The 22,180-nt window shown below is 48.2% G+C and overlaps 1 protein-coding gene across 1 annotated transcript; it reads left to right on the top strand.

The window, feature by feature from the left end:
• The first annotated feature begins 12,348 nt into the window (after window positions 1-12,348).
• On the top strand, window positions 12,349-20,659 carry LOC131294133 (AF4/FMR2 family member lilli-like). Its single transcript, XM_058322181.1, has 2 exons — window positions 12,349-12,381; window positions 17,363-20,659. Exons 1-2 carry the CDS (start codon window positions 12,349-12,351, stop codon window positions 20,657-20,659), a joined length of 3,330 nt encoding a protein of 1,109 aa, XP_058178164.1.
• The last annotated feature ends 1,521 nt before the right edge of the window (window positions 20,660-22,180 follow it).

Below are 22,180 nucleotides of genomic sequence, written 5' to 3'. Positions count from 1 at the left end.
GAGGATTGGTCATTGCCTCTACCTTCGATTTCTTTTTCAATCCGAAAGCTCTCAGATGCTTGTCGTGGATGCAATTAAAGAACCGCCCTTGCAACGTCCAGGATGGTGGTGGTGGTTGCGACCATTGGTCAATGTTTATGGGCAATTAGGTACAATAGAGTCACAAAGTACGGAGACGGATGACACAAAATAAACACCCCATTCGTGTCGCTGCGTGTTGCATCCAAAAACGGTGGTTTCTTTTGCTTCCCTCCGCATTCTCGCTGCATTACTCTACGGTCCATTGCGCCAAGGAGCTTAGTAGGGTTTTTCTGCAGCGATTTTCAGCCCACCATCGTTCGGCAAGCAGAATAGAGGAGACGTGGTTTTGGAGAAAATGGCGCAGAAGGGGCAATATGCGTGCAAACTATAAACACACACAGACCCATTAGCGTGTTGGGTCGCCTCCCCTTGGGTGGTATCGCAAGCACTCCCCCCAGAGTGGTGGGTTAGGCTGGCGGAGGGTCATAGCTGCACATGCGATGCAATTTGAGGCAATTGAAGACGCCATGCCACCTCCTTGAAAGACCTTTCCTTAGCCAACTTGGAGACTGTCACCTTCTGAGAGGAACTGCTCAAGAGAGGGGGGGATGCGCTGCGACCCTGAGGATATAAAAATAAAAATAAAAACAACAAACACCGATCGGAACTTGTGGAGTGTGGTGTCCCTATTTGTCAGAAGATGGACGAGCGCCGCCCTCGGTGTATTTTTCTTCATTTCTATTTTGCAGCAAGCTACAAATCTTTGACCCTCCGCGAACACACTGGGGGAGAGGGGAAATGCAACGCTCAGCTGCAGCTCAGATCAAACACGATCACCCTCTCACACAGGGCGCGTCGTCACCGCCCCCAACGCAAACGATTCGTCATGATCGTCGCGTTTATGGACTATAAATAATAGGAAAATTTATGTCACCATCATCAGCATCATCAGCGTCAGCTTCTTTCGCAACCTCTGTGGCACGGCAACTCGCCCACCGTCAGACAACGCGCCCAGGGTGACAATGTTTGGAAAATAAATAAAGTCCAGCGCTCGAAGGGCAAAAAGGAGGCCGATTTGTAGATCTCTAGCCGGGGAAGATTTATCTCCCGCGCAGATCCACTGAAAGACGACCGAATGAAAATCGCTTCCAGACAACTCCTTTCTGGAGCGCAACAGCGACGCCCAACAGCGAGATCTAATCGGTCAAAATCAGTGAACGTCAAGCCACTGCCACTGCCGTGCGTGGAAGGGAATTTCCTACGACCGACGCTGCAGATCCTAAAAAGGCATAGATGTATGAGTTTCCAAAGCAAAATAAAATACTCTTAAGTGAAAGCAATCTATCTTCGACGCCCGCCCCCACCCTTTTCGCTCGACATGAGCGCGCAGGCTGGGCTCGTTTTGGGTGGGTGGTGACATCCTTGACGCGGAAACGGTTGGGTGACAGATGGAAGCGAACCATTTCCGTACGAGGATCGGGCGTCTATGCGTGTGGCCCGTACATGGGTTGGCATGTAATTGATCGCATTTATAATGGGCCGGACCTTACTTCGCGAGGAGGCCATTCATCCGGCACCGTTTATACCATAATTAGCTTAATGTTTAAAATCAACCTTTTGTTCAGTAAATAGCTAGATAGTAGATGTATGTTTGGGTTAACTCCTTTATAATATTATTAGTTTGTTTATTTTAAACATCTTGTAACTTAAACTTAAAACTCTTCGCTTCTATTAATCTTTAATTTTTGTTTAAATAAGATTGTGTGATTTGTTTTTGTTGTTTGTTTGTTTTGTTTTTTGAATCATCTGAACGATCCACGACTTTTTCGAGATGATTTTTTTTGTTTGTTTTTTCTTTCATTTTAAATGTCTGTTGATCAGTTTCGATAGTTCATCGCTTGCTCTCGACATGAGAACTAACAAATTTGTGTTCAAAGACAGATTTTCACATTTTACTGCCCGTTTTGCACATTTGCAGTCATAAATTTGGTGATTACCTTGTTAGTGGAATGTTTGCTCTGGTGCAATATTTTACACCTAGCTTTGACTTACTTTTTCGCACGGTAGACGTATGTAAAGCAATGGCATGTCGCTTCGGTTTTATTTGAAGAAAACCAATTACCCGTGCCAGGGGGATGACGAGCCCCGGACCGTTTGTTTAAATTTACCGCCCATCATTTTCCCAGCGGTGAAACCAGCAAGCGCCTACGTTGGGTTGTGTATCTAATATGTAAACCAACCTTGTTCACGCACCCCCTCACGCCGGGAAAGCCTCAAGCACACGTGTTCCCCCGTGTTCCTCGCTGCACATTGTGTGTGCACGCCGGTGGAAGTTATCGTTTTATGACGTACTTTCCATTAAATTTATGTACAATTTATATTTATAGTTTAGCGCCAAGCAGCGTGCCGGGCTGCGGCTCGCGGAGAAATGCATGCCGATGCGATTGTATCGCGAAAAAGGGTTCACCACGTTTGGAGTCACGGGACACACAAGTAAAGGAGGAGGAGGAAAGAGAGAGAGAGAGCAAATGGGATGCAGTTGACCAATCGTTAAAACTGTCACAGATCGACATTATACCTTTTGCACCCAGATGATCCCTTCCGGTGGTTCAGCAGAAATGGCGAGAAACAATTCCCTAACGCTGCAGCGCAAGTTGGAAAATTATTACCATGCCTACCACGAGGCACTTGACAGAGGAAAAATGGGAAGAGCAGAGCGGGAAAATGTAGGAAAATGGTGAAATATATGTTTGCACCCAGCACGTCCATATTCTCCTGTGCAGTGCGCTTTTTGGTTTGGATGTTGGAGTGGGGAAGGCTTTCCAAATGCGACCGCGGGTTTAAAAAGTTTGTCCAACACACCACAAATCGTTAACGAAAAACGCAGGTGCTGCTGCCGGTCAGGGCGACGGAAATTGTCTGCGGACACACGGGTGAAGGGACATACAAAAAAAAAAAGAACGCCGCTGACAAAAAGAAATAAATTTTCACTCAAAACTGCATTTTTATTGCTACGTCCACAAACGTCGACGACAACGAAACGATGGGAAGAATCGTTTTTGAAATTGTTCGCCTTTCTGGTTGCGAACGCGAAACGCCGGACGTCGTGGAAAATATTCAAACGTATTTGGCGAATTATCGGTTTTTATTGGCCCCCACCGGCCCTAAACGTCTCGGAGCGGTCCAATGATTGGCGATTGGGCGTTGGGAAAAACGCCACGAGTGGAGGCGAAAATTACTTAAACTGAAAATTGATGTTACACTGCTTTTTTAATTTTCTTTTGTGCTACAGTCGCTGTCACACCGAACGCGAAAGGATGTGTATTTTGATCTTTATTTCTACACTTTGTGGAAAACATGTTGCAGATTTATTTATTTTCTATTTGTTTACAACTTTTATTACTTTTTGTCCTTTTATAATTTATTCCTTTATCCTTTTATAATTTATTTTTATTTTATTTCATTTTTTTATTATTTATTCCTTCTATTAATTCTTCAAAGTCTTCCTATTGTGCTGTTTAATTTATGTTTATTTGGTTTGTTTGACTTATGTCTTTTTGTTTTCTACTGTTGTGTATAGAGTATACACACAGTGTATAGTGTTTGTAATTTACATTACATTGTTTTTTTATTCTATCGTACAATCGCGTTTGAATCGCAAATATTGTTTTTCAATGTATTCATCTGTTTTGTGTGAAAAGAAAATTTTTGGAAGGAATTTCATTTCGCTTTTCAGCGTAACATTCGGGAGCGTTTATATTATGTTAATACAACAGCAGTGTGTTTATTTGACCAGCTCAAATCAAAACATTTGAGTATTCATGCGATGATGTGTGATAAATTCAAAAGTAAATAACGCTCATAACGCGGTTTGCAAAAACAATATTGAACACTGTCTTCAGGGGGGCACATCGTCCATCTATCGACGATGGTGGTTTTCGCACCGTCATTGTCGCCTGTCCACGCTCGGGCCCTCTGCCCGACCGTACGATACGAATTGAATTAAACTTACCATTTTGTCCAGCTCCTTCGGCATCCCTCGCTCTCGTCCTCTCGCTCTCAAAGCGGGGCGTGGGTTGATGTGGAGAATTTTACTGCCCAGCGGACAAATGGAGGAAAAAAAAAAACAACGGGCGAATATCATAAAATGGTGTAGCGACAACGGTACGCTCGAACCCGACCGCTTCCGCCAAGGAACGGGAACGCGCAATGGCGCTGACGTTTATGGGAATTTGATGTGACATTTTGACTCGCGGCTCTTCCCCAAAATGACCATGGATGGTCTGTTACTTGTGTGGCTGTGTGTGTGTGTGTGTGTGTGTGTGCGTGTGCGGGTCAGGTTCAAGTGCATCTCGACCGGGCACGACCAAACCCAAATCGTCCGAGTGTCTTCTTCAGGATCGTTTGCGTGGATGCTGCGTTCACCAATCGACGGGAAAATGTGTCTGTCCGTTCGTTCCTGCAGAGAGACCGTTGGAATGGCTTCAGATTGTCTACTCCTCGAGCCCCTCCTTCCATGTCCCACGCTATCGTGCGGTTCCATTTGTGGAGATTTGCATTCGGGATACCTCTTTGTTTTCCACGGAAGGAGAATTACAGTTGCATAAAGTCCTTCCTAAGTTGGGACGCGACGGGATGAAATTACTCGACTCCACTATCGGAGCAGTAATAGATGACACTGTGGACGGCGCGCCACACCACATCGGAATTATCCAGAACCGTTCGATGCGACAAATATTAAATCGGTGATATGCAACAATGGTGTTCGAATAAGATGGTATTAATCCCCATCCGCGGATCCGATCCGGATCGAATCCGGTCCCTGTAATGTACAGTCGCGTATGAAATTACTTTCTGAAATGGCCATCAACCTGGCCAGGCCCTCAATCGGGTCGCAGGAACCTGAACTCTTGCCTACTGATATCTCCATCTTTTATGTCGCCTATCGGAACGTTGGCGGCTAAGGCTCCCCGAGTCCAGTTTGATGACGATGGTGGTATCGTACACCCATAAAACACCCGAAGTGTGGTCGATTTTAACGATCGCAAAAGATGGGAGACTGATCGAATGCAAAACGGTGCAAGAAACGTCCACTTCAAGCGGATTAAGGATTGGACCAACTTTACGATTTCGTCAGTCGTCGCTGTTTTCTGGTTTTCGGTCAAACAGGAATTCTGGTGAGGTGGATGGTATTAATGAAGATTTCGCTGAAGAAGAGGGTGTGTGTGTGTGTCCAGACGAGGGTCTTAAGCCGTTCGTGACTGGCAACTTTGTTGCAAAATGATAAACTTCGATCGGCGCAAAGATTAACGGTCGTGGTTTAACGTTTTGCGCATCTGAATATAGCGTTGGCTAAGTAACGACGACACAATTGCATTCGTGGATAAATTACGTCCATCCCCCTACCGTGCGGCCACCGTTCCGTGATCCTTGTTGATGTTTCAATTTGCACACTTTGGCTGAAATTAATATTCAAGTGTGGTGTCAAAGGCGAGGAAAATTCAACAGCAAACACAGCCGACACTCTCCGTTGCGACGTGTTCTTGGCGTGTCTGCGAAAATCCTAGCGCCCTGCAGTGGCTATAGACAGAAGGTGGTCGTGGGAACTACTATAGCCGCTCCCGACGACCAACAGCTCGTGTTTCCCAGCTGCACTGCTGTATGTGCAGACATTTTCGCCTCCGAGACACAACACCAGGATGTGGTAGCCACCTTCCTTGGCGTTGCGTTGGCTGGCGCCCTTCTGCGAGGGATTTGTGTATCAACATGCCATCAGCTTCCTATCCCGACGCGAGTCAGCTCTCTCTCATAAACCCGGACCATCTGCTCCCGAAGGCGAAGGGAAAAAGGAATTGGGTTGGAGACGCGACACTCGCGGCGACGTGATTGACGGAAGCTAATTTATGTGCATGCTCTAAGCCCGAAAAGCGTGCTACGAGGCACGAACCAGGTCCGTCCTCCTAGCCAAGTACAGGTTCACCTCCTGGGGCTCGCTCAACTCTCGTGCTTCTGCAGACCGGTGCGCCAATTTTGACATTAAATATACGCAAACACGCACACTCCCGAACACCAAGGCGGACGCATGCTCGCACGCATTGTCGTGATTTGCATCTACTTTTCATGGACCTCCTCTGCCTCCGGTTTCTATGTTTGGCTCTTTTTTTTTCGTTCCCTTTTTCCCGTCTCTGTCTCATATTTCATACGCGACGTAGACACATCACGGTGTCCGGTTGCCGCTGATGTTGGAGGCGCATTAGGTCCGGTGTGTTTTTCCTTCAGTTTGTGCCCCTTTTCAAAAGAGCCTCCATATCTTGGCAAGGCAGCGGAATTCGGTACGGTTATTGCTACCCACCTCCCCGGGGGTGGTTTCCGCCCAATTGTACCTTTTAAGGGCGTCCACCATCACCGACACCCCAGTCCAGATGATCTCGGTACATGCTCCCGGCCTGAGGGGCATTAGCATCTACTTACCATTTTCGTCCACAGTGGACATAGTTTACACGCGGTTCGTACTTGCTCCCGACGCAACTCTCGCTCTTGATGGACGTTAGAATGCGTCGAAACTGAACATATACCATCCATATTTCTGCCGGAGTTCGAAATTGGACCCCGCAAGGAAACGGATTTTATTCCTCAACAAACCTCTCATCGACGGGTGTTTCAGTAAAAAGGTGGTTGTGGAAATAAAGATGAAGAGTTTTTCCGAGTTAAATTTGATCATGTTTTCGAACGACTCTGCTCCTCAAAACATGACAAAGATTTTCTGATAATCTACATTTAGTTCCGAGCCAACAATCACGTACGTGAACGTGACATATTTAAGTTACCCCCCTCAAAGGGCTCGATTCGAGGATGATTTCTAATTTTCCATCATCGGTACATCTGGAAGCAATTCCGGCGTTTGTGCTCTTTCGGGACGTGCTTGAACCGGTCGAGCATAATTTTTATGAGCCAAGCTAAAGGAAACGGGAAATATGCCCACTTGTGCCCTGGAGCTCCCATCCATGTCTCCCATCCCAAGGGGAACAAACATAAACCGAACCTTTCTTCACGCTATGAAAGAAGTGCATTGTCAGCGCACAACGATCGATACCGCATAGTTTTGTTTTTAACTTAATCTTGGCAGCAAAAATGATGCCACCGCAATCGGAGACACTGTTTACAGAAAGACAGCATTAGAACTAGAAGACTATTCTTCAGGAAGGGAAATCATACTGATTCCAACTTGGTCCATGATTGAGTCCAACGTCTAGGCAACGTTAAAGAGTCAGAACAAAAAATATGTGTGTTATTTATTTGGTTTATTATTGTCCATTTGTTTATCGCATTAAAACTTGACTATGCTGATGATGCTGCACCGTCACGTAGTTTGGTCATTTCCCATCTCAAGCGCGTAGAAAAAATACAACACCACAAGTGTGTTCACCACGTAGTACAAATGGAAATGAGAAATAAAATGGACGAGAAGCGGAAGGGAAAGAATTTTCCATTGAACCTTGAAGGGCTCTACGCGCTGACTGTCACAAAACCCGCATGTTTGAGGGTCTTTTAAGTGCGAAAAAGATCGTCTTAAAGAGATCAACCACCTATACGGATACTTAACAAGATAATCGTTGCTTCGTTTAGTTTTCTTTTCCATTCTCAGTCCTGTTTGCAATAAAATGTTTAGCAACTTATTTTATTTCCTTTTTTTTCATCGAAACTCTTGTGCTCCTTCCTTGCTCTAAATCTCTTTGCCATTAACTCTTACTGATGCGCCTCGTGGTTTTTCTCTCCTTATCTTTACAGGTAAATGAAAACATCGACAACTGTTGCTGGTGGATGGTAAGAGGAGGGGACGAGAGGGTGCAGGAGTTTGTTAATGGAGGATTATTAGCGTGTGATTACTAGCAATTTCAAGCCACAATTGCACGTCACTCGCATGCATGTTCGTGTTGGCAGTGTTTTATTGCTCCACTAGCTCTGCTCGGCTCTAGCCAATCTGGGTTGCAATGTGTATATCGGTCGTTATTAATTTTTATCTACATTATGTTGCACGCAGCATATCCGATGGAAATGTATATTATTATAGCTCAGTTTTTTTCTGTGCGGAAATGGTTCAAGATTCATTCAGCGTTTTAAGCTGCTGTTGGCTACCACTTGTGCTGAGAGAACGCAAGATGTCTTAATATCAGTTTCCAGTCAATCTCAAATGTCTGCTACGACTTATTTCGGGAGCTACCCACATGTGTTATGAATACTATGTTGCCGAAGCCACTGAAGAATCATTTCAATTCGTAAGGGGTTGACAACACAGTTCTTCTTTTGAATCAAGAGTTGAGGTTCCAAATGAAGATACATTTTTTTCATCCTTTCATTGTGCTTCGATTGATCGTTTCTATTCGTTTTGGATTTTTTTTTGGCCACTGCCTCGAAATATTTGCTACACAAAAAACCGCCTAAAGTCAACCCAAGCGAACTTGAATCGCATCATGGGGTGGACGATACAAAGTATTATGTTTCACTTTTGTTTGTGGGACCAGAAGAGGGAGGAGGTAGCACGTTGGAGGGGTTTGGAACTGCTTAGCATAAACCATTTTTTTTATGAGAAATATGTACGCGTCTTCCATTTGGCACTGAAATGAAAATAAATTAAAAATCAAGGTCCCGGCCAAACACGACGGAAGGGCGAGACGGCATTTCGGTTGGTTGGTTGGTTGGTTGCGGCGGCGCTCCCTTTTGACGGCTGTTCGACGTTTTGGGCCAAAACGAGCAATCAATGTTGACGCGTTTGCCCAATGTTGCCGATGTGCGCAGAAAACTGGCCCCGTTCGTATTTATTTTGGTTGAGTTATGCACGATTTGGTGTTTGCGAGATAACCGAGACCGAGGCGAGACGGCGGGGCGGGGATCTGTTATTTGAGTGTCCCTGCTTACGCAAGGGAAGAATCCCCGGCGTTCCAGCGGGCCGCCATATGTTGCCCCGAAGAGGAAAAAATCATTGTTCAACCAATCATCACACTTTTCCACGATCGCAAAAGAAAAAGCGTCAATCTACTCGTTCGTTCAAACAAAGAACTGTTCTTTTCAACGGTTCTTACCCCCGATCGGGCGAGAGAGAGAGGGCTTCGGTGTTGGGGTTGGGGTTTTGGTGCGTGTGTCAATATTTTAATTGAGGTTTTTACTCTCACCCATCGTCAGCCGGCATCGGGTTTCGCGCGATCTGCTATCGATGCTACCCGGCGTAATGTAAGCCAAACAGAGGGTTCTACGTTGAGGAGGTAAAGCGATGGCCCCACGAGGAGACACGCGAGGAAAAAGGGCTGTAATGTGTTACATTCTTTCAAATGTCACGACGATCATAAATAAAGACTTCAATCGCAAAGCGGGGACCCTCATTCGGCCAGAGATTGGAGGTCCAGATAGAAAGGAAGGCACTTCCTTCGCTTCTACCGTTTTACGCCAGGCCTGGATAAAAAGGGGACTTTGTGCGCAACAATGTTTGTGCGAAGGTAGGAAGGCTAGACAAGCGAATACGGCGAACAGCAAACGTAACGTGTCCACGTGCAGATCGCGCGCGGCATCGGAATGGAAAATCTGTGAACCCGCGCGCAATGAGGTATTTTTTTCCCGGAGCTAAGCGCGAGCATTAAAAATTATTTCATGCACACATCATAAAGATTAGACCTCGTGACGGCAGCTGACGGGAGGGATTCGGCTTCGTGTGTCCTTACAAAAAAAACGAGTCCCTATGGAAGGAAACTGCGCAGCGGGAACCGGGACCGCCATTAGCGGGCCGCTTACCAAAAAAGAACATAAATTAGAATTTTGCGCACCCCGGGAGTCGCGCACGATGTTCGAGGCAGTAGAAAAGTCGACCTGGAGAAAAGATTCCTCCGTCCAGCAAATTGTGAGATATGGCGGTGAGTTGGCCTGTCGTTGGTTGAAAAACAAAAAAACCCTTTGCCGGCCTAAGACGCAGATTTAAGTCGAAGAAACGCAACCAGCTGCTTCGTACCGAGGAAGTCGAATGCATCGCGCCCTCGGGGCGTATGATTGCACACCGAGGTGATGCATAAACAAACAGGCGATGGGTCAGAGGCTAACGCTTCAGGCCATCAATTGCAAACATAAGAGTATATTGCCAACATCAAATCAAACAAACGTCCTCCCAATCATACCCGCATTTCATCTAACCGATTGGCAGTTGAAAGAAGTGACCATTTCAAAACGATTCTGTTATTCTTCTTCTTGGCGTAACGACCTCTTGGTCATGCCTGCCCGTTAAGGGCTTACGAGACTTGTTTCCCTGTTGTACGTGGATAGTCAGTCCTCTCGCACAGGGGAGGGTCCGGTCTCGGTTGGGATTCGAACCCACGCCGTCGAGGTGGTGAGCCCCGGCGCTCATGGGCCGATGTTCTAACCGGCGCTACCGCTCGGCTGTCGCGGACCCCACGATTCTGTTATTACATTTTAGTTTGATCGTGTTAGAAAATGAAAAATTTATTTCTAAGCGTCCTAGAAGCGATGTCTGAAGTCTAAAGTTTGAAAGATCCATGTCATAAACAATAAAAATAAAATAGCTTCTCAAAATGTTTAAACCACTTTGCTTTGAGTTGCAGCATATAACCTTACTAAACATTTTTAGAATCATATTTGATTGTTGGAAGAACTCCAAAATGTTTGCCTAAACATTCTAACGAATACTTGTCCTGCCAATTTTGTATTCTTAAAAGAGATCCACAGATTTTTAAATGAAAAACATGTAAAGCGTACTAAAAACATCAATATCTTACGGTTCATCTTTCACTGCAAGCCATCCGTCGGTGCAAGAATGCATTCCTTAAATGTCCGAAGTACAGAAGAAAGCAATTGACTGTCTATACCTCACTTTGGCCCATGGGACGCGACGAAACACCGGTCATATGGCGGTGGTTTCTAACGGGAAGCGTTAATAGAATTTTACTGCAAAATCACCAGGCCTTAGCGTGAGTTCTCATCATCTTTTCCCTCGCCGAGGGCGAACAGACGTTACCGAGACGAACTCTTGCACCGAGCGAAGAAGAACCGGTGGTCCGATTTTCTTGCCCAACGGTTCAAGGGATCATCTCGGTGTGGGCAAAAGGCTGTCGATGGGTTTCATTCTCTCCTCGTACTCCTCCACCAGACCAGACGGATCATAATTGGATCTTGATCTATAACTTCCAGTCCCGGTGTGAGGATGATGCAGCAGCATTGATGCACTTGATGGGTGATTAGGGGCACGGAGAAAAACCGAAGAACGATAGGTTCGGCAGGGCAGGGAAGTCTTTTCGAACGCGGTACTACCCTAATAATTGCAACGGAAGTGTGACAGGACTGAACGGCCAGCTGAGGATGACAAGAAGAAATTAAACCAGTGCGCCCGTTGTTGGGCGGTCCAGGGGAAAGGAAGGGCTCGGAACCGGCCGCTTTCATGTGCCGAGAGCATGTCGAAACACCACCGTCGCCTAGAGCACACGCCAGACTAACCGGTACGAAGGCGTGAGAGGGTGCAAAAGCGCTGGTTTATGAGATACACAAATTATCGCACGACTTCCACGACGGACATCACACGAATGTTCCACCTCCGTTTACGGTGGGAACGGGGAAAAGGGGGTGAGACACATGTCGGGGGAGTTTGTAACGCTTTGGAAACCGGTCCAAGTAGGCGGGTGGGGAGTGTGTCGGTCGCGATTTGGCGTTGATTGAAGATGCTCTCGCCCGGCGGAGTTTGTGCTGGACCGGTCTCGAATAGTGCGATTAGGTGCCGAGATCAATGCAGAGTCCTAACGGGCGCGAGGATTCGAATGACGACGACGCTGCTGCTGATGATGATGATGATGATCCGCAAATTCTGCGGATCCTGCCCTACTCCGTTCAAACTCTTGGCGGATCTCTGGCAGCAGAAGCGAAAAGAGAGTGGCGGGTGTAAATGCATCAAGATCACTGTTAATTTACGCCAGAGGGTGTTTCCCGGGCCGCTTCCAGTTCCCGCCCTACCTTGTGCCACTTCATGTCCCGCATGTTCGACCTCATCCAACATCCAGAGACGTGTACACCTTGCACTCACATGCCACACCGGGGTCCGTCCGAGACTCGTTGAACGGCGAATGCAGATGATTTAAAAATAAAATAAATCTACGGCAAGCCCGGAGGGGGAGTGGGAGGGGGGGGGGGGCACTTTGACATGGCGGCGGCGTGCTCTCCCGGATATGTCAAGTCGATGCATGACTGCACCATTCGGGATGGGAGTCCGGGAAGTCCTCCTGCTCCGTCTCGTGAGTTCCCCGCGCTCTAGAGGTCGGATGTGTGTTTGGAGCAAACGAAATGGCGCACCTGCATGACGAGGGAGGCACGCGGGTAAATGATCTGCCCGTCGTGAGAAGATGATGTCCAGACCCCCGACTCCCCTCTCCCAAACCACCGACCTCCCGGTGCACGGCGTACGGTGCTTCGACTCGTGAATCAATTATATCGACTACGTTTAATGTCAGTTTTTGAAGGTAGGAAAATCGGCACACTGGTGAACGATGTGTGTGTTTCTACTTTTCTTCAAACACTCCCCTTAGCTCGTGTCTCGTGAGGCAGGAGTAAAATTAGACAACCCATTTGCTCTAATGACCTCTTTTGCTGCGACTTTGTTGACTAAACTGAGACGTTTTAGACACCTTGCTCGCCTATTAGTTCTGGTGCGTGATTGTAGGCAGAGGCGTTTGTTCCGTGGTTGAGCGGGAAGGAATTAACTATTTTCGTTGTCTCATTAGGGTATTTACACTCTGTTTTAATTTACATTTATCGACATCAGCTTTAGGAAGATACAGCGATTTATTTTACAAGATTTTCTCTCTGTTACACGACGCTCTTGAACAAAGTGCATCAGTTTGGTTTGGGTTTATTAAACAACTTGGTTAACGTGCACCGAGAACTTTACGGTCTGTGGATCGAACTCTCTCTATCTTTCTCCCTCTCTGCCCCTCTTGCAATTAATACTAACCCTTAATCCTCGGTTGACGGTCATATGCTTAAAGTAATCGGATAAAACTCTAAACTTCAGGTTCATTTTAATACCCGTTGCATAATCTCCACGATGGGGGGAAGGTTTCTAAAGCCTGTTCGACGCCGTCAAGCTAGGATTACGTTAATAGTTTCAATGGAATCTTAATTGAGCCTCAGCTCAACGTTATGGTGGATGTAAAGCAAAAGAAAAGGGGAGAAGTTAAACTGTTCCTTTCGGTTAAGGGATTTGCGTTTAATGCACCACCATCTGTCGAACGGTGGATAAAGTGTGCTTACTTGAAAAAAAGGAGATAAGCTTCAAATGTTTGCAATTTGTATTTCATAACTTATTATTGGACTAATTACGAACGGATAGGTTGAATGTACTTACCGTGCCTTAGTAAGAAATAGTAAATAAACAACATATCACAGTAAGAAACTGCAACGTTCGTTGGTACGCTGTGCGTTGCCATTTTGCGGATCTACATTGTAGCATCTTCATTATCGATCCGGACGCGTTTGCCTCTCATTACGAGATAAAACCAGCACGATCCGTTCGGTGGATTAGCGACGCTGCATTTCGAATCGAAGGGCCATAACGTTCAGCGTGGCTGACCGCCAAGGAGGTCGTAAATTTTGCCTTTTAGTAGAACGCTGGCACGGGGGAAGAACACAGAATGTTGTGACCCGGCGAGCTTGAACACAAGTTGCGCATGTCGCGCTTGATGTCGTTCCGTTGTTCCCGAACCGTACAAACCGCATGCATTTTTCTGGAGTGTACAGTGGCGGTGGCGGGTACTTATGGGCGGCTGGCGTCGCCCGGGGAACGAACGGTCTGCTGACACAAGCTCTAGGCCCCAGGCTTCGTGTCGCCTGCGGGACGCGCCACCGTTGTCGTGAAGTTCCTATTAAGGTGATAAATTAACCGTCCGACGCGGTTCTAATTAGAAAGATTTAGTAGATATCGAATGGCGGCGCTGCAGCGGAACGCCGACCGAAGTATTTGTGGTGCACACCACCACCAAAGGAGGACGGAGAGAGGGGGATGCAAAGCGAGGGGTCTTTCGGAAGGGATCTGGCGACAACCCTGACGACAGCCCGCGGATGTCGCCGACGGCGGAAGCAAACAGAGTGTTTATGTGCGCATGGTTTGGTGTCTTTTTTTATGTTTTCGTTCCGCGAGCAACGCCATCGCACAAATTATCGAATGGGACTAGTAGTGCTTAGAGAAGGTGGCACAAAAACGATGCTTAAAGTTAGTTAATCATTTAGTCTTGCCATTACCAAAGAATGAGGAATAATGGATTCGTGATACAATAGGAAATATAATACTTTGTCTCAAAATTGTTACAGAGTTCACTTTTTGTGCATGAGTTGAGAGCCTGTTATATGTTATTCACAATTGGATCAATCCTTTTTAATATTATTCTTACTGTAGACTTTAGAAATTTAATATTTCTAATTTTCTTTTACTTGTCATCCAAATTCTGTTATAGTTTACAACTTACAAAACTTACAAACAAAACTTGTCGATTGTTTATCGGGTTTTCTCACACATCTTCTTCATGCTATATTGTACTACGGCTGTTTATTATTTTTAGCAAAACCCACGTACATTCCGACCTCTGGCTGTGTTGTGTGTGAAAATAAAGATGGCAGCGAGACCTATAGAACACGAGGGAAAAGTAAATCCCAGCTGATGCGGCATTTCGGATGGGACAGGCAAGGGCACGACTCACGTTCCCTAAGCATAATCGTTTCTGCTGCCTGAATCACAGTCTGTGCAATTTCCCCCCTACCACCCACCAACCACCCCCTTCTCCGTTGATACAGCAACATTGTATGCAACCGGAGTAAAGCGGAGCGTGGCTCGATCGATTTCGTTCATCGTCGGTGCAGTTTTCGAGCTCGGGCTCGGAGTAAAGCGTGGTGTTGTCTTTAGCATTAATTATGCTAGCTATCGCGTGTTAATTTGCTCGTTTGTTTGTTTCTCCGGCGTGGGTTGTTGATGCGGTCGGACGGTCGTCGTCGTCGTTTATCGCAGACGGGGCAGGCACACAACGAAGAGTTGGTTCTCGGCCGGCAAAGACCCGATGGCACCGCGTAGTTGAGTAGAAAAACTGTACTGCCTTTAAGAATGCAGCCATCTTCCGTCCATTTCTTCCACTGCACATGGGTCGATATCGTCTATGCTGCGGTTACACTGTTCAGGAATGATAAAATGGTCGTAACCAATCATTGCTAAGCGTTATTTAAAGCTGCGCAATTTGTTTCTTTTAAAGCTTTAGCGTATGAACTTGTAATTTTTACTGTTACAGATTTAACTTTGCGTTTGTTTTTACTTACTTTATTTCTTATTTAAACGGCGTTGGCATTCTAATCTTCTACAGGAAAGTTCTAGCCTTCTTTTGCCTGTAATATTAAAACATCATTTCGAGTGCTGGTGTTTCTTTTTATGTACTTTTTATTATCACTTATCAGAGTTTGCAATTGAAAAATTTAGCTAAACTCTTATATAACACATTTCTTTTTCTGATTTTCATTTTATGAATAAAATTATGAAATGTACTATTCAAATAAATTCAGTGTAGCTACACGAATGCTCAACATCCAATTTACAATACTCTTTCCAATTCTTGTACGTATCAACTTGCCTAAAGCAGAGTCATTTGTGCCGTATCAGTGCGCTTAAATATTTCAACGCTTAATGATCGCCATTCCAAAATGATTTGATCCCGCTGAAAAAAAAACTGGATCAATTATATACTGCCAGCAGACTACCAATTGGCAACTCACTTTTTTTTTCTCGGTGACCATAGACGACGATAATAATTATCGTCAGCCTTCCTCCCTATGTGTGTGCTGCTTTGTCTTGCGAACAAATGAATGGTGCAATCGGGTCCACTGCCAAGATGCTCGGGGGTTTTCTTTCCTTTGGGAAGAAGAATCCATCATCGTCCAGCGGTGGATGCCATTCCCGGGCGTAGATCCTGACGAAAACGAAGCCACACGTAGTAGTGTTGGTCCCTGGGCAGAGCGTGAGTCTGGAATAGGAAAGGAAAACAAGTCTAGTACGGGCAAAAATGCAACCCGGTGCGACTCGCGATGAATATAAATATATTTATGCAACAAAGCAGGAGAAGGTGGTGGAGGGATGGAGGCTGAAGGAAGGCGATGCACTTGATCGATGGATAAGTTCCATTTTGAGAACGAATAAAATGCATCGCCACTGTCCGACCGCGCGAATAATGGAGTCGAAGGCGGGAGGGAAGGACGAGTGAGAAAAAATGGCGGCAGAAAGTGGCGTTTTCCCGGCAGAGAGAGACAGTGTGGCGATAGCTTCCCCCGTCCCTCCAACTCGTCCCGTTGCTGCTGTGAAGCCGGCACTGTTTTATTCCCGCTTGATTATCATTTTTCTTACCGCCTTCCGTTGCTTTTCCACCGGACACACACGCCGGTTGCCACCCCTTTTTCACGGGCGCCCCAGCACAGCCAGCATTGCGAACAAGTGCGCGCACCGGACACCAGGAATGCGTCCGTTCCGCATTCGGTTCCTTCTCGCGTCGTCCACGGGGCGTCCGACTCGTTGTGATAACTTAATTTATGAAATGGCTTTTTTCCTTTTGCCCGGATAATGGAAGAAGGCGCAGCGACACAATAAACAAAAAAAAACAGGAGGCGAAAGGAATGAAACGCCACTCAGATCTTCCGCCCCGGAATGGGCTGTCGTCGAGTCAGCTGGCTCGGCTGGCTGCAAATGCGCGACATGGCCACAAAACAGCGAGGGAGCGAAAACGAAGTGAATTGTTAGCGCTTGTTTGTCTCGGAATGATCAATCCTGCCGCCCGGTCATCCCACCGTCGGCTTCCCCGAGCTTCCCTCTAAGCAAACCCCCACCTGGACGCAGAATGCCGGGACAAGAGTTCTGCACTGGGAACCGGAAAACAGCGAGCCATGTACGGTGTGGCATGAAATGCTTGCCGAAGGACGGAGCGAAGTTTTCTAGTTTTGCTTGCAGCGGTTTTTTTTTCTCCCCCCGACAAAAGATGATGGCGAAGGGTTGGAAAAGTGGCCCCGGACGTGCCCGATCCCGAAGGTGGCTAACATTGTGGGTGCGCTCGGAATTGAAAAAATTTCGAGAAGGAAAAAGTGTGTGTTTGATAATGAGCTAACGCGAGACGAATGTTTATGAGGAAAGATTCCCGTAGTTTTAAAGGTTGGGTTAATTATTTTAAATTGACAAGTCTCAACCATTTCAATTTTAAAGTCTCCCTAAACCAAAACATCCAGACTCTGTCACATTCGGAAACATAATGCTTTACCCCTTTTTGTTTTCCATTTTTAGGGCGCCCGCGAAGACAACGGTTTGCTAGCGATCAAAGCCGAACCACAGGACATTCCACTGAAGAAACCAAAGCTTATGAGCGACGTACCGTCGTCGCTGTACCACAGCAGCAGCCGGCAAATGCAGCACCAGCAGCAGCAACAGCAGCTCCGGGAGCACCAGCATCTGGTTGCGGCACAGCAGCAGTTGCTACACCACCACCACCATCAACAGATGCAGCTCGCCCGCGAACAGCAAACGAGTGCTGCGTTCCGTCCGTGGACCGCCCAGCAGAAGCAGTACGCCAAGCAGCAGCAGCAGCAACAGCAGCAGCAACAACAGCAACAGCAGCAACAGCAGCAGCAGCTCATGCTGCAGCAAATGAGTTCGTACCACGCGAACGGCGGTTCGACGACCAGCATTGTCAATGGCACGATGCGGGCGACTTCGCCCGGTGGAACCATTCTGTCGCTCAGCCAGGAACCGCCGCTGCTGCAGAACCCGGAAAACGTCGTCCCGATGTCGGAGACAGACAAGTTCGAACGATCGTACCAACCGAACGTGGCGCTGGTACCCCGCAAGACGATCCTGTGCGGCAAGGACCCCAACACGTCGGCATCGTCGATGATGCGGCACGAGAAAGCGTCCGACCGGTCGGTGATCAAGTGCGAGTTAGTACAAATCAAGCAGGAAAGTCCACCGACGCCACCGGCAGCCCACGATCAAACGGCGTCGGTCGTCCGGTCGGCGGTGATCAAGTGTGACGTGCAGATTAAGCAGGAACGACCGGGAACGCCACCCTCGGTGCACCACGAGCACGACGACGGTCGGAGAACGCCCTCGCCCGGTCCACCGGGCCACACGGCGGGCCACATTCCCGTTTCGCCACCGTCATCGGCACCAGGTTCGGTCGGGTCTCACCATCTGCATCACCTTCACCACCATCGGCAGGGTGCGATCGCGTACAGTACGATCATGAGCACCAAGCAGCAGAAGCAGCACCAAGGACTGGTCTCCTCGATGCCGTACGGTGGGAGTAGCGGGGGAAGCAACAGCAACAGTCCGGTAACGCTCCCGCCCGACGCCATGCAGCAGCACCATTCGTCCGGCTCGAACGAGATTACGTCGTCCACGTCTCCGCTGCCACCGCCCCTCGTGGTGGGCATGAACGGGTGCTCTGTCAACGGGCCCGAAAAGCCCAAACTGGTGCTGATCAAAGAAACGCTCAGTCCGCCGCTGATGCGACCGGGAAGCAACACCGCATCCGCCCGCCATTCGCCGCACGGTCACGTCCTGCTGCAACAACAACAACAACAACAACAACAAGCTCAGCGGCAGCAGGAGCATCGAGAGCATCGTGAGCAGCAGCAGCAGCAGCACGTCGTCGGTGGTCATCAGCAGCTGTCGCCACCACCGCCGTCACATCATCACCACCATCAGGTCAGCGAACTTCACCATCAGCCGCTGTACCTGCACCACCACCACCATCACGTGATGCACCATCACCGATCTCATCATTCCGGCGCGACCACGATGACGACGTCGGTCGGGGGTGGTGGAGGTGGTGGTGGAGGAGGAGGAGGAGGTAGCGGCACGATCATCCACAAGAACGGCATCCCGATGGTGGGCAACTCCGAGTTCGAGCTGTCCACCGACACGGACGATGACAGCCAGACGGGCGAGCCGGACAGCAGCAACGCCCCGTCGACGGTCGAGCTGATCGGCGAGGTGCTGAAGGAGGTGGAGCCGGACACGAAGCAGCGCATACTGGACATCTTCCAGGGGCTGCTGCGGGAGAGCCGTTTGGAGCACCAGCGGCTGCTGATGGAGATCGGCGCGAAGGAGGACCAGCTGGTGGAGATCCAGCGACAAAACGATCACCTGCAGCAACGCGTCCATCAGTTGCAGCACGAGCTGGACCGGGCGCTACTCAAGATTGACGCCCTCAACGAGCAGCATCACCTCCAGCAGCAGCAGCAGCAACAGCAGCTTCATCCGATGTTGATGCGCGGTGGTGGAGGCGCCGGCGGGGAGTCCAGCACATCGTCCACCCCTCCATCTCCGCTTTCGCTCGTGAGCAACGGAAGTAACAGCAGCATGAGCAGCAACCATCACCATCATCAGCCGCAACCAATGACGCAACAGCTGATCGAGCGACGGAACAGTTTCCCGGAGCGTTCGGTTGCGATCACAAAGCCACCGAAAAAGATGCGCCGCCACAGTCCGGAAGATTCACCGACGGTGCTAATGTTGGCCTCGCCACCACCGCCACCGCCGCCGCCCGTTTCGACCCACCACCACGCACACAACCAACCGGCATCCGTCGTCGGACTGGGCTCGACGCTTCTACCAGCCTGTCTGTCAATTACGGCCACCACCGTATCGGTGGCACCGAAGGGGGCGTCCCAGCATCTGCCGGATCCGGAAGCGTCCGGTCGGGAAGAGGTCCGGGCGCAGATTTCCGTTACTCCAGTGCCACTGTCCCCCTCGACGCTACAATCGCACCACCGGAAGACGCTGTCCTCCTCTTTGGCGCAATCCCCTCCACCGCCACCACCACCACCACCACCACGACCATCAAGTGCCACCAATGTACCTGCGTCACCGACAACGATAACGGCGACAAACAACAACACCGTCGTCTCTCCGAGAGCAACGACACCATCGGCGGAATGTCCTCCGGGAATCAACCCTTCTGGTGGTGGTGGTAGGGGTGGCGATGCCATCAACAATACGCCATCGGACAACACCTCGACCCACTCGACCGTTGTCGTGGTCGTACAGGCGGGGGGAGGCATAAGTTCCTCTCCGGGACCACCATCACTACCTTCCCGATCGCGTCCGTCGAGCTTGTCGCCGACGGGAAATGGTGTCCCGCGGAGTGGCATCCATGTTGATGATGATGATGGTGACGAGAATGACGACGAGCATGACATGATGGAGGACGATGATGAGGACGATGATGCAGAGCACCACCACCGGCTGAGGGAATCGAGAAGGAGGCGCTCGACCGGTGGATCCTCCGATGTGGAATGTGTGGGCCCGACAGGCACCGGTTCCGGGACGGTGTTGTCACCTACCGGCGCTGACAGTCCACCGGGCAAAGCGGCATCGCTCAACCACAAGCAAACGGACGACGGAGCTGGCGTTGGAGCTGGTAGCAAGACGTCGGCATCTCCCAGCGCGCTCAGCAACCAGGAGAACGACTCACCAAACCGAGCCAATGGCACCACCAGCAGCAGTGGCGGCAGCGCCACCACCAGCAGCAGCAGCAGCAGCAGCAGTGCCAGCAGCGGAAGAAGCACTGACAGCAACTGATAGTTTGTAATCTGCCTGCGCTGAAAACGCAACCCTTCCGTGCATCGATGCATAGGAAAACCCTTCTTGCCACCAGCATAATGCGTACGCGCGCGTGGTAAGAGTAGTGTGTCATTTTCACCTTAAAAAAAAGAGAGATAGAAGGAAATCGTGGTGGACAGCTTATCTTCCGCCCAAGAGAGAGAGAGAAGCATTTGTTCGATTCATACTGCAAGAGTTTGCTTCGACCACCATAAGTTCGTCATAAGCCAAAATCAAAGTTTGTGTTTAGTAATTGGTATTCGTTTCGTTCCCACCTAAATTATTTAAGCGTTAAGAGAGGCAGTAAGGAGGAGGAGAGAGTTCCCGGGAACATGATTACCACCACATGGTTACTCCGACGGAAGGTGTACATTATTTACTAAAAAAAAAACGATGCGCGAGTCATTACAAGAGAAGAACGAGGGCGCGCCATATTGAGAGCTAGCTGTGGGAGGCAACACCGCGGCACTAGATCAAGCTAAATGCACACAGATCCATCTGCACAAAACAAGACACGGTGTGTTTGGCGCCTGGTGCAGCAAGCAACAACGAATAACACATAAGTCATGAGGGAGAGTGGGGACAGTCGTATAGCGATTACCAATGACCGATTCAAGAAGCGCAAGAAATTGAAGTGAAAAACGACAGCACCCCCACCCCCTCGCACACAAGCTGCTTGCATACCGAGGGAGGGAGGGAGATGCATGGGCGCATACAAAGCATCTTGAGATTAAGCGACACATTAGTCTACTTCCCATTCAACACAATCGCGGTTTAATTGCAATTCGTTGTGTTGTGTTGTATTTTTTTTCTTTCTTTCGCGAGCGTTCGTTCTCTGGCATCTATATGGTAGTTTTAATTTTCCTTAACTAACCACTAAGTGGTTTTAAACGCTAGTTCGAATATATATATGCAAGCGTCGCGCATGCTGTGGGTGTGTATAATAGAAGTAAGAAGAAAAAACGGCGAGAAAAAGTGGTACGAAATTGTCAAATAAATCGAATAAGATTACAAAACACACGATATAAGAAACTAGAAACATCCGGCAAGCGGACGGATGTGTAAACGTTAGCACACGATAAGGATACAAATGGCAAGAGATGATAAATATTACTACTACTACTACTACTACTACTATTACTATTACTACTACATCCTCTACTACCGTTGCTATAACTACTGAACGAAGTGAGTAGCAGAAAAAAAACTTAAGAACGGAAAACATCTTAAACTTTAGTTTATAACTGTTTTAAAAAAACAAAAGAGTTTCACGTTCAGCTATAGAAAATCGCACATTGAACATAAAATCCAAGCCGAACACGACAGCCAAGATAGATACATGAAAAAAGTTTGCGTAAAAGTAAGTCGATTATAGTAACCTAAGCTCGAGTTGGGATTCGTAGAATGGCGCGTCCCAAGCAAAACAAACATACAAACAAACAAACAAACAAACCGTAGTAGTTGAACAAAAAAATGTTAAATCATCCCATCTTCGTTCAC

Source organism: Anopheles ziemanni, chromosome 2 (assembly GCF_943734765.1).
Source record: "Anopheles ziemanni chromosome 2, idAnoZiCoDA_A2_x.2, whole genome shotgun sequence".
In the NCBI taxonomy this organism is placed as follows: Eukaryota; Metazoa; Arthropoda; class Insecta; order Diptera; family Culicidae; genus Anopheles; species Anopheles ziemanni.
The sequence above is the reverse complement of the archived record's forward strand: the minus strand, read 5'-3'. Positions and strand labels throughout refer to the sequence as shown.